This window comes from Parasteatoda tepidariorum, chromosome 11 (assembly GCF_982258835.1).
Source record: "Parasteatoda tepidariorum strain Cologne lab strain chromosome 11, Ptep-v5.0, whole genome shotgun sequence".
In the NCBI taxonomy this organism is placed as follows: domain Eukaryota; kingdom Metazoa; phylum Arthropoda; class Arachnida; order Araneae; family Theridiidae; genus Parasteatoda; species Parasteatoda tepidariorum.
This window is the reverse complement of record NC_141765.1, coordinates 101276069-101289484: the sequence shown is the minus strand read 5'-3', so window position 1 is coordinate 101289484 and position 13416 is coordinate 101276069. Positions and strand designations below refer to the sequence as shown.

The window sequence follows — 13416 nt, the reverse complement described above, 5'->3', positions numbered from 1 at the left end:
ATCACGCTATTTTTGACTGAAATCAAACATTTTCATCGCTAGAGCTACCGTCAATTAGTAGTTTTCTAGTTTATTTCATTGTAATTTTGAAAATAAATTATGCATAGTTTTAAGATATTTTGACAACTTTTAGTCAATTATTAGAGAAGTTATACTTCCCTCGGCAATGTCCCTGGCTATTCTTTACTTTCATGATATGTATAACCAATACAAATTAGCAGTAATTGCTTCCAGTGTTTGCTTTTCCAGCACTTTGATTTCGCCAGTAAAATTCCTAAACACCTGATAATAGCTTCAACATCGAAATTCTCTTAATTTTCTCTTTATGTAAATTCTATAAGCTCAGGTATTATATCGTCATATTATCAAGCAGTCTGGTTGCGTAAAGAAAAACAGTTCTGTTTTTCAGAGCTTATACTAAACTCGGACTGCATGCGTACACTCATTATTTTAAAATCATAATGCGCTAGCCATTATCTAAATACAACAATAATCACTGGGGTACCTCGGGATTGTGACACCCGTGTTTACTCAAAAGTAAACCCCCTGAGAAATTATTTAGTTCATAATTAACTACTTCAGACGGAAAATAATTACTTTTTTATTTATTTAATATTTTTAAAAATTATAATTGGAAACAATTTATAATTAATAGCAGATCAGTATAATAAATTCAAATCAAAGACATATGAGCTCTTTCATGTCTTCCTCTTTTCATAAAAAAAATTATATTTATTATTCAATAATTTAATGAGATCATTAAAACAGTGAAATAATTAAGTTAATAGATAATCACTGAATTCTCCTTTTTAAAATTCTATATCACTCTATTTTTGACTGAAATCAAACATTTTCATCGCTAGAGCTACCGTCAATTAGTAGTTTTCTAGTTTATTTCATTGTAATTTTGAAAAAAAAATTATGCATAGTTTTAAGATATTTTGACAACTTTTAGTCAATTATTAGAGAAGTTATACTTCCCTCGGCAATGTCCCTGGCTATTCTTTACTTTCATGATATGTATAACCAATACAAATTAGCAGTAATTGCTTCCAGTGTTTGCTTTTCCAGCACTTTGATTTCGCCAGTAAAATTCCTAAACACCTGATAATAGCTTCAACATCGAAATTCTCTTAATTTTCTCTTTATGTAAATTCTATAAGCTCAGGTATTATATCGTCATATTATCAAGCAGTCTGGTTGCGTAAATAAAAACAGTTCTGTTTTTCAGAGCTTATACTAAACTCGGACTGCATGCATACACTCATTATTTTAAAATCATAATGCGCTAGCCATTATCTAAATACAACAATAATCACTGGGGTACCTCGGGATTGTGACACCCGTGTTTACTAAAAAGTAAACCCCCTGAGAAATTATTTAGTTCATAATTAACTACTTCAGACGGAAAATAATTACTTTTTTACTTATTTAATATTTTTAAAAATTATAATTGGAAACAATTTATAATTAATAGCAGATCAGTATAATAAATTCAAATCAAAGACATATGAGTTCTTTCATGTCTTCCTCTTTTCATAAAAAAAATTATATTTATTATTCAATAATTTAATGAGATCATTAAAACAGTGAAATAATTAAGTTAATAGATAATCACTGAATTCTCCTTTTTAAAATTCTATATCACGCTATTTTTGACTGAAATCAAACATTTTCATCGCTAGAGCTACCGTCAATTAGTAGTTTTCTAGTTTATTTCATTGTAATTTTGAAAATAAATTATGCATAGTTTTAAGATATTTTGACAACTTTTAGTCAATTATTAGAGAAGTTATACTTCCCTCGGCAATGTCCCTGGCTATTCTTTACTTTCATGATATGTATAACCAATACAAATTAGCAGTAATTGCTTCCAGTATTTGCTTTTCCAGCACTTTGATTTCGCCAGTAAAATTCCTAAACACCTGATAATAGCTTCAACATCGAAATTCTCTTAATTTTCTCTTTATGTAAATTCTATAAGCTCAGGTATTATATCGTCATATTATCAAGCAGTCTGGTTGCGTAAAGAAAAACAGTTCTGTTTTTCAGAGCTTATACTAAACTCGGACTGCATGCGTACACTCATTATTTTAAAATCATAATGCGCTAGCCATTATCTAAATACAACAATAATCACTGGGGTACCTCGGGATTGTGACACCCGTGTTTACTCAAAAGTAAACCCCCTGAGAAATTATTTAGTTCATAATTAACTACTTCAGACGGAAAATAATTACTTTTTTACTTATTTAATATTTTTAAAAATTATAATTGGAAACAATTTATAATTAATAGCAGATCAGTATAATAAATTCAAATCAAAGACATATGAGCTCTTTCATGTCTTCCTCTTTTCATAAAAAAAATTATATTTATTATTCAATAATTTAATGAGATCATTAAAACAGTGAAATAATTAAGTTAATAGATAATCACTGAATTCTCCTTTTTAAAATTCTATATCACTCTATTTTTGACTGAAATCAAACATTTTCATCGCTAGAGCTACCGTCAATTAGTAGTTTTCTAGTTTATTTCATTGTAATTTTGAAAATAAATTATGCATAGTTTTAAGATATTTTGACAACTTTTAGTCAATTATTAGAGAAGTTATACTTCCCTCGGCAATGTCCCTGGCTATTCTTTACTTTCATGATATGTATAACCAATACAAATTAGCAGTAATTGCTTCCAGTATTTGCTTTTCCAGCACTTTGATTTCGCCAGTAAAATTCCTAAACACCTGATAATAGCTTCAACATCGAAATTCTCTTAATTTTCTCTTTATGTAAATTCTATAAGCTCAGGTATTATATCGTCATATTATCAAGCAGTCTGGTTGCGTAAAGAAAAACAGTTCTGTTTTTCAGAGCTTATACTAAACTCGGACTGCATGCATACACTCATTATTTTAAAATCATAATGCGCTAGCCATTATCTAAATACAACAATAATCACTGGGGTACCTCGGGATTGTGACACCCGTGTTTACTAAAAAGTAAACCCCCTGAGAAATTATTTAGTTCATAATTAACTACTTCAGACGGAAAATAATTACTTTTTTACTTATTTAATATTTTTAAAAATTATAATTGGAAACAATTTATAATTAATAGCAGATCAGTATAATAAATTCAAATCAAAGACATATGAGTTCTTTCATGTCTTCCTCTTTTCATAAAAAAATTATATTTATTATTCAATAATTTAATGAGATCATTAAAACAGTGAAATAATTAAGTTAATAGATAATCACTGAATTCTCCTTTTTAAAATTCTATATCACGCTATTTTTGACTGAAATCAAACATTTTCATCGCTAGAGCTACCGTCAATTAGTAGTTTTCTAGTTTATTTCATTGTAATTTTGAAAATAAATTATGCATAGTTTTAAGATATTTTGAAAACTTTTAGTCAATTATTAGAGAAGTTATACTTCCCTCGGCAATGTCCCTGGCTATTCTTTACTTTCATGATATGTATAACCAATACAAATTAGCAGTAATTGCTTCCAGTGTTTGCTTTTCCAGCACTTTGATTTCGCCAGTAAAATTCCTAAACACCTGATAATAGCTTCAACATCGAAATTCTCTTAATTTTCTCTTTATGTAAATTCTATAAGCTCAGGTATTATATCGTCATATTATCAAGCAGTCTGGTTGCGTAAAGAAAAACAGTTCTGTTTTTCAGAGCTTATACTAAACTCGGACTGCATGCGTACACTCATTATTTTAAAATCATAATGCGCTAGCCATTATCTAAATACAACAATAATCACTGGGGTACCTCGGGATTGTGACACCCGTGTTTACTCAAAAGTAAACCCCCTGAGAAATTTAGTTCATAATTAACTACTTCAGACGGAAAATAATTACTTTTTTACTTATTTAATATTTTTAAAAATTATAATTGGAAACAATTTATAATTAATAGCAGATCAGTATAATAAATTCAAATCAAAGACATATGAGCTCTTTCATGTCTTCCTCTTTTCATAAAAAAAATTATATTTATTATTCAATAATTTAATGAGATCATTAAAACAGTGAAATAATTAAGTTAATAGATAATCACTGAATTCTCCTTTTTAAAATTCTATATCACGCTATTTTTGACTGAAATCAAACATTTTCATCGCTAGAGCTACCGTCAATTAGTAGTTTTCTAGTTTATTTCATTGTAATTTTGAAAATAAATTATGCATAGTTTTAAGATATTTTGTCACCTTTTAGTCAATTATTAGAGAAGTTATACTTCCCTCGGCAATGTCCCTGGCTATTCTTTACTTTTTTGATATGTATAACCAATACATTAGCAGTAATTGCTTCCAGTATTTGCTTTTCCAGCACTTTGATTTCGCCAGTAAAATTCTTAAACACCTGATAATAGCTTCAACATCGAAATTCTCTTAATTTTCTCTTTATGTAAATTCTATAAGCTCAGGTATTATATCGTCATATTATCAAGCAGTCTGGTTGCGTAAAGAAAAACAGTTCTGTTTTTCAGAGCTTATACTAAACTCGGACTGCATGCGTTCACTCATTATTTTAAAATCATAATGCGCTAGCCATTATCTAAATACAGCAATAATCACTGGGGTACCTCGGGATTGTGACACCCGTTTTTACTCAAAAGTAAACCCCCTGAGAAATTATTTAGATCATAATTAACTACTTCAGACGGAAAATAATTACTTTTTTACTTATTTAATATTTTTAAAAATTATAATTGGAAACAATTTATAATTAATAGCAGATCAGTATAATAAATTCAAATCAAAGACATATGAGCTCTTTCATGTCTTCCTCTTTTCATAAAAAAAATTATATTTATTATTCAATAATTTAATGAGATCATTAAAACAGTGAAATAATTAAGTTAATAGATAATCACTGAATTCTCCTTTTTAAAATTCTATATCACTCTATTTTTGACTGAAATCAAACATTTTCATCGCTAGAGCTACCGTCAATTAGTAGTTTTCTAGTTTATTTCATTGCAATTTTGAAAATAAATTATGCATAGTTTTAAGATATTTTGACAACTTTTAGTCAATTATTAGAGAAGTTATACTTCCCTCGGCAATGTCCCTGGCTATTCTTTACTTTCATGATATGTATAACCAATACAAATTAGCACTATTTTGATTCCAGTATTTGCTTTCCCAGCACTTTGATTTCGCCAGTAAAATTCCATTTCCTCTTATAATAGCTTCTACATCAAAATTGGTCTCTCATATGACGCCGAAATTCTCATGCGAATCAGCGACTTGTTACTACACCAAAAATTATTACGAATTACTCCAAAAGTTATTTACGAAACTATTACTATTGCGAACTTTTACTTTTGCTAGCTTTGATGTCCACGAAAGAAAAATGGCGACGAAAGAAGGACAAGTGCAGCAATTGAAGCGTAAACGAAAAACTATTCGAAGTAACATAACTCGTTTCTCTACTGAGATTCACAACATGACAGAAGTTACTTCGAATGAAGATATGGAATTTGCGATAAATCGTTTAACAACTATCTTAAATGAAATGAAAACGGTTGATAATGAAATCCATGTTCTTTTCAAGGATGACGATTACGAAAATGTTATTACCCAATGTGAAACTTATACAGAAAGTGCTCAGCCTCGCAATTTTTATAGCCCGAAGAATCATCCAAAATTAATTATCGCCGACTATTAACATCAGCTACAATCTTTATTTGTGCCCTGATAATTCGATTAATTCGGTTACTAATCCATCACTTGCTGGTCAGATAACAACGGTTAGACAACGTACACAGTGAAACTGCCGACGATTAAGTCAGAACCATTTTGCGGTGAAATTGAAAATTGGTAAAGTTTTAGGGAACAATTCCAGTCTTTAGTTAACACCAATCCAAACCTTTCAACTATTGATAAACATGTGCTCCTAAGAGATTATTTGTAAGACGAACCAAGACTTTTAGTTGATGGTATCAGTATTGTTGCTGTCTCATATGAAACCACTAAAAAGCTACTAATGAATAGATATGGGGACAAAAATAGAATTATCCAAGAACATTTGGAAAATCTAACACCCGTACGGCAACTGACCTAAATGAAACCTACATTGAATGTAATAGAAGATTGGAGGCCTTACGCGCACTTGGTGAGGACATTGGAAGCTACGGTCGTGTATTAGCTCTAAAATTTCTACAAGCGTTTCCAGACGACACTTGTAGACAGGTCATTGGGCTCAGAAATGCAAAACCATAACTGACTATGACACTCACATACAAAAGTTAAAAGGCTCTAACCGTTGTTTCTTATGTACTAATAGAGGACACAGAATGGCAAATTGTCCTCGTAAAGACACTGCTAGCTGTAGAAAATGCAAGAAGAAAAACCACGTATCCATTTGTTCATCTGCACTGAACACTGCAATCCGAAATAGCTAAGTTCATCACATTAACATACCTAAGTCTAGCTTTACCCATTTACAAACTGCACGCGTGCATGTTACTGGCCCCACGGGTCTTACGTAGTTAACCCGATGCATTTTGGATGGAGGTAACCAAACAAGCTTCGTCAATGCAAACCTCATTCACAAACTGAAACTTACAATTGTAAGCACTGAGAAACTAAACGTACATGTTTTTGAATCTCCCAGTACTTCACGAAACATGCGATGATGTGTGCAACTTTCACTTTCAAGTTTGTGGAACAAAAACACTGTTTCTGTAGCAGCTTTCGAAAGTTCCAACAGATATACCCCACACCCTGCTGCCCCTGCGGACGTTGTTCGATTTACTCGAAGCCGAAAACTAACACTTACAGACCCTCCAGGAAACGACAACTTACCCATCAAATTGCTCATTGGTGGCGATTATTATTGCCATGTGGTCACTACGGAACCTCCGATTAAAGTTACAGAATCTCTTGCCATAGTACCCTCTATTTTTGGATGAATCCTTAATGGGTCGCGAACATCAAACATGATTCATCAGTTCATCATGTTTCTGTTCAAATTTTTGGTGATTGTTTGGACGACGAAGTGCGTTGCTTGTGCGAGTTGGATTGTATTGGTATCAAAGACACTCAAATACGGAACAAGACTGTTCGAGAGAATGAAATTACGAGAGAATTTCACGAAACCTACCAAAGTGAGGGAAATCGTAGAGTTTTATCTCTGCCTAGGAAGCATACAACATCAATTTTGTCTACCAACATAGCTACTACCGAAAAACGTTTGAAGTTTCTCCAGAAACGACTTGCATACAATGATGCTATGAAGAAAGAATACGATAGTTGCATGCTAAAGTACATTGTGCAAGGACACGTTGAAGTTTACGAGCTAGAACCTTCGAATTTAAACGCTGTATTTCACCTACCCCATCATGCTTTCAAAAAAGTGAAACTTAACGAGACCAAATGGAGGATTGTGTTCGATATCTCATCACATGATCCAGGAATGCCCTCACTGAATGATACTTTAGAAATCGGTCCAAATCTTTTACCTGAGACAATTGGTTGTCTACTCAGACTGCGAATGCACAAATTTGCAATCACAGGTGACGGAAAAAAGGCCTTTCTACAACTAAGCCTACACGAAAGAGATAGAGATTCCATAAGATTTTTCTGGTACAGACTATCACAGGACAAAACTAACCCAGCTTTCACGGACAAAATAATTACTTACAGATTTACTCGTCTACCTTTTGGACTAGCATGCAGTCCCTTTTTGTTATGTGCAGCAACACGCGAAGTAGCTTCTAAGCACATACATGAATTCCCGATTGCTGCTCCAATGATCGATAAGCATCTTTACATGGACGATACTGTTGCTAGTGTTGAAACAGAATTTGAAATCACCACACTACATAAAGAAGTCAAAGAACTGATGCAATTGATTGAAATTCCAATTGAAAAATGGGTTACAAACTCCACAATGCTTCAGAGCCAATTACGAGATCAAGATGAAGGATTCAAAACAACTGTTAAAGTTTTAGGCATAGAGTGGAATACAGAAACTGACACCCTAGGAAATACTTTCAAAACCTGTCTCTGCGCTGTTCAAGACAAACCACTAACAAAGAGATTTCTGTACTTTTTCAGTGACGAGATTAAATAAAAATGTCTTTTTATTTTTTAAATTTTTTGTAAAACGGAGACAATCTTTGCTTAGTCGAATTCATATCGCTTGCATTTTCTTCTTTACTGAGCATTTCTTCTCTGTGGAATGCTTCGAATATGTAAGGGTTTCGGGGTGAAAGAAAAAAGTCTGACTAAAGCTGAAATACTCCTTGGTGTTATGCCTTTTACAGTGTTCCTCCATAACTTTCAATCTATTTCTCCCCATCCTGTTTTATTTTGTGTAAGGTTCCACCTCTTGAGAATTCCAATCCTATCTAGTGTTTCTCAGTAGCGTCCTTGCTGTCCTTGTTAAACAATCTCTGTACTTATTCCTTCCAGTTGGTTTAGTAATCAGTTAGCTCCCATAGGATTTTAACTTCCTGATTTGTCACAAAATCAATTGTATTATCAGATACCAATTACTGTTCTTTTTAAATAGAAAAAAAAATTACAAAGTTTGCTGGAAATTTGCTATAAATTATAAATTATATATAATTGTGTATTTACATTTTTTTACTAACTTTACATTGCAATACAGAATTTACAATACAGAATAAATTTAACAAATGTGCACATTTTAGTTACTGATTCAATTATATTTAATTTACTCTTCATAACGTACATGCCTTTAACTGTGGTTTATTGTATAATTTACTCAAATTATTCATTTCAATAAAAACTATTTAATAGAAAAATCCTATTTTAAGTTCTTTTGAACTTTTTTGGTAAAGATTGCTCTTTTCTCAGACCAACAACTAAAGGATAAGCTGTCTCAGTAGTTGCAGCACTCTTGAAATGCTGAAAGGCTTAAGCAAGCATTCAAACTCACATAATGACGACACTTATTAATAATTTAAGTTCTTTAGATAATTATGCTTTATAGTACCTGGTATTCATCGATTCCTTCGGATAAAAAAGCAGTGTTTGTTGTTCATTTAATTGTCTGGAATACATTAATTGTTAAAACTTAGGGGATATTCTTCACACAATTAAAAAGTTTATTAAAACATACTTTAAAACTAATTAAATAAATAATTTACTATTATATATCACTCATAGTTATTCCTACCGTCATTTAGCTCCTCTGATCTCTGTTGATTAGCATGTGAATAATGCACTGGATATTCCAAACTATCGCCATTCTTCCTTTTCCATGCATGGTTTCCGAACCACAGATGATGGCATCCAGTAGGAAAACGCACCAAGTCACAGTGAGCTTGTATTGCACAGGAGTAGTTCGAGGAACACAATCAACCTAGGTCGCCCATCTTACAGCCGCCTAATTTCTATCCGGTGAATATGTATGGGATGAGCTTGAAAGATGCAGTGCCAATGAATTTTGATGAACATCCCATTCACAATGCATGGTCTTAGACGGTACAAAAAATGATTCAACATTTCGAGAAGCCCATACCAAAATCAATCGTACTGAATAAAAGCTAAAAGAAGAATAAACGGAATGGGTGATCCTAGTATTTTGGTTGCCCAGTGCATAGTTCTCAATAAACTCATTTCCCGGTATTTTTTACATAAAGTTATATTTTATTAGATATTTTAGGAATTTGGTTGCATTAAAGGCTGTTTTTACGGCTACATGTTTCATGTATGATCTTCTCTTCTGCTTATTTTCTACTACAATTTCTATTCTTCTTAATCCCCCAAAACATTAAATGTTTTTTTTCCAAAACATAGACGACTTTTCCTTTAATTAAAAAAGTAGTTACATGGGTTGCCATGAATTGGATATGCGTAGGAACAACGCGCAATTACTGGTTTTTTGATAAGATGAGATTTCATTTGTTTTAGTTTCTGATGTAATTTACAGATTTTCATTTATCAATTGTAAAATTAATTTCATGTATTGTAAAATATTACTGTTTTTTTAAAGTTGCCCAGAAACTGAAAATTCTATGTGCAGTATTATTTTTTGGAATTAATTGGAATAGCCTAATCAATCTTTAAGTCACTTTGATGATCGCGAAGGATTTTCTTTCTTTATCGCAACTTTTTGAATACTACTATAATCAAATTATGTTGCAAGTAAATAAGACAAAATTTATTTTAAAATAATAAAATTAAAAGAGTTTCAAGCCGCAAGCAGTATGGTAAAAAAGCTTTTAAAATGTCTACAAGCTATTTTATGGAGAAAAAAATTATTAGCAGATGCAAAATGGGATTATTTGTCCTAACTTTAATACGAATTTACTTCGAAATAATTTTTTGTGACGTATGTATAATATTCATCAAAAGCGATTTGAAAAATACATTTAATAATCTTCGCACATAGTTTAAAAATAATTTTTTATTTATTAATATAACAAAATTATAAACCTTGGAAAAAAGATAACTATTCTTCCATTAGGTACTTTTGTAAAAAAACTAATACATAGTTAAAAGTTATTGGTGTTTTCTTAAAACATCCTAACGAATGCTACAGTGGTGTGTAAAATATTAATTCTATAAAATCTTACAACGAAAACTTAGAAAAATGTTACTAATATCAATATTTCAAACATAGACTTTTTCAAAGTACTTACCTAGAGCTTGTTTCCTTAAATCCAATGCATATAACTGCTTTTTAACGCCTGTGGCCTTGTCTCTTTCAACACTAAATATTTCCAAAATTTTTGAGGATGTGTTCTGCAAGTTAGGGCATTATCAGACTAGACTGATGCTTTTAAATCTTATCCTGTGTTTTATGTCACCCACCCCTTGAAAATAACCTCCCGAAGACAAACCGATGAGCTTTTACTTCTTATTCTGTGTTAAACCTTCCATCCCATGAACATAGATACTTCCACCTGATCAAAGGGACTCTGTAAGCATGGAATTCCTTGTTTCCAACCTACCAAAAGTCAGTTTAGGAATTTGGTTGCATTTTATCCCGTATTCCCTGTTTTTCAGTTGTCTTGTCTCTTTCAAAGCTAAATATTTCCAAAATGTGGACCTTTCAGCAAATTAAGGTACTATGAGACTAAGCCTCATGCTTTTACATCTTATTCTGTACTTTATGCCCCCCCCCATCAGGTGAACATAAATATATCCGACTGTTGAATGAGACTGCCTAAACATGTGACTGCTTGCTTACTCCCTATCACTAAGACAGTTTAGGAGTGCAGTTGCATTTATCCCATTTTTCATGTTCAGTTCCATTACCATACATTTTTATTGTTTCATATTTTATATCCATTGAGTTTGAATGATTCCAACGTTATATGCTGAGATGGTTTAGGATTTTGGTTGCCCTTTTTCATATTATGTGTTGAAACATTTAGCATGTATGGAAAAAATACGAACACTTAAATTGTAAGAATAAAAATACGAGTAATTCAAATTGTATAAAAAAATTGCTTAAAACAGAACGTGGAATAAAATACAACCAGAATCCAAAAACAGAAGGAAAAAAATAATAGAAAGAAGGAAACTTTCATAATCAAAGAACAAAAATACGAAACATTCAAAATGTAAAGTAAAACAAAACAAATCAACTAAGAATATAGAATAAAATGCAACCAAAGTCCTAAATTATTTAATTGGAAAGGGAAAGCATTCATACACAAGGGATAGAAATAGGAAAGCATTCATACACAAAGGATAGAAATAGGAAAGCATTCATACACAAGGGAGAGAAATAGGAAATATTTAGAGCGCATGGAAAAAAAATACGAAACATTTAGAACGTATGGAAAAAATACGAAACATTCAAAATATACGGAAAAAATACGAAACCTTCAAAATGTATGGAAAAAAAACAAAACCTTCAAAATGTATGGAAAAAAACGAAACATTCAAAATGCATGGAGAAAAATACGAAAAATTCAAAATGTATGGAAGAAATACGAAACCTTCAAAATGTATGGATGAAATACGAAACCTTCAAAATGTATGGAAAAAACACGAAACATTGAAAATGTATGGAAGAAATACGAAACCTTCAAAATGTATGGAAGAAATACGGAACCTTCAAAATGTATGGAAGAAATACGAAACCTTCAAATTGTATGGAAAAAATACGAAACCTTCAAAATGTATGAAAAAAATACGAAACCTTCAAAATGTATGAAAAAAATACGAAACCTTCAAAATGCATGAAAAAAATACGAAACCTTCAGAATGTATGGAAGAAATACGAAACCTTCAAAATGTATGGAAGAAATACGAAACCTTCAGAATGTATGGAAGAAATACGAAACCTTCAAAATGTATGGAAGAAATACGAAACTTTCAAAATGTATGGAAGAAATACGAAACCTTCAAAATGTATGGAAAAAATACGAAACATTCAAAATGTATAGAGAAAAAAATACGAAAAAATTGAAAATGTATGAAAAAAAAACGAAACATTGAAAACGTATGGAAAAAAACGAAACAATCAAAATGTAAGGAAAAACATTAAACACAGAATATGAAATAAAATACAACCAAAATCTTTAACGATCTTAGTTAACACTCATACATAAGGGATAGAAAATACGAAATGTATAAAATGTATGGGAAAAATACTCATCACATAAAATGAGGAAAATGCACCCTAAATCCAAAATAATCTCAGTAGAAAGGTGGAAACATCAAAAATAGTAGGAAAAATATGAGACATGCCTCAGTGGAAGAGTAGAAACATTTATACCCAAGAAATAGAAGCACGAAACAATCAAAATGTTAGAGAAAAAATAAAGCACTAAGAAAGGTGGAATATGATGCACAGAACAACCAAAATTCTAAACTATATCTTTGGAAACAATGATACAGATATGATAAAAAGTTCGAAACATCCCAAAATATATGAAACATCAATCAAAATAGTTAATGGGGTAAAATACAACCACAATCCGGAACTGTTTCGGTGGAAACATTCATATCCAAATTAAAGATAATACGAAACCTTCAAAATACATGGAAAAGCACTCAACACATAATATGGAAAAGGGCAACCAAAATCCTAAACCATCTCAGCAGAACGGTTGAAACATTTAAACTCAATGATATTAAATACGAAAAAATCAAAATGTATGGTAGTGAAATTAAGCATGAAGAAGCATGAATAAATGCAACTGCACTCCTAAACTGTCTTAGTGATAGAGAGTAAGCAAGCAGTCACATGTTCAAGCAGTCTCATTCAACAGTCGGATATATTTATGTTCAACTGGTGGGGGGGGGGCATAAAGTACAGAATAAGATGTAAAAGCATGAGGCTTAGTCTCATAGTACCTTAACTTGCCGAAAGGTCCAAATTTTGGAAATATTTAGCTTTGAAAGAGACAAGACAGCTGAAAAAAAAACACAGGGAATACGGGATAAAATGCAACCAAACT

General features: G+C 31.5%; 1 protein-coding gene across 1 annotated transcript; it reads left to right on the top strand.

Annotated features, from left to right (window-relative positions):
- The first annotated feature begins 5378 nt into the window (after positions 1–5378).
- Positions 5379–8102, top strand: LOC147802047 (uncharacterized). Its single transcript, XM_087154558.1, has 2 exons — positions 5379–5628; positions 6979–8102. The coding sequence occupies exons 1-2, from the start codon at positions 5379–5381 to the stop codon at positions 8100–8102; spliced, it is 1374 nt and encodes a 457-aa protein (XP_087010684.1).
- Positions 8103–13416: the final 5314 nt, after the last annotated feature.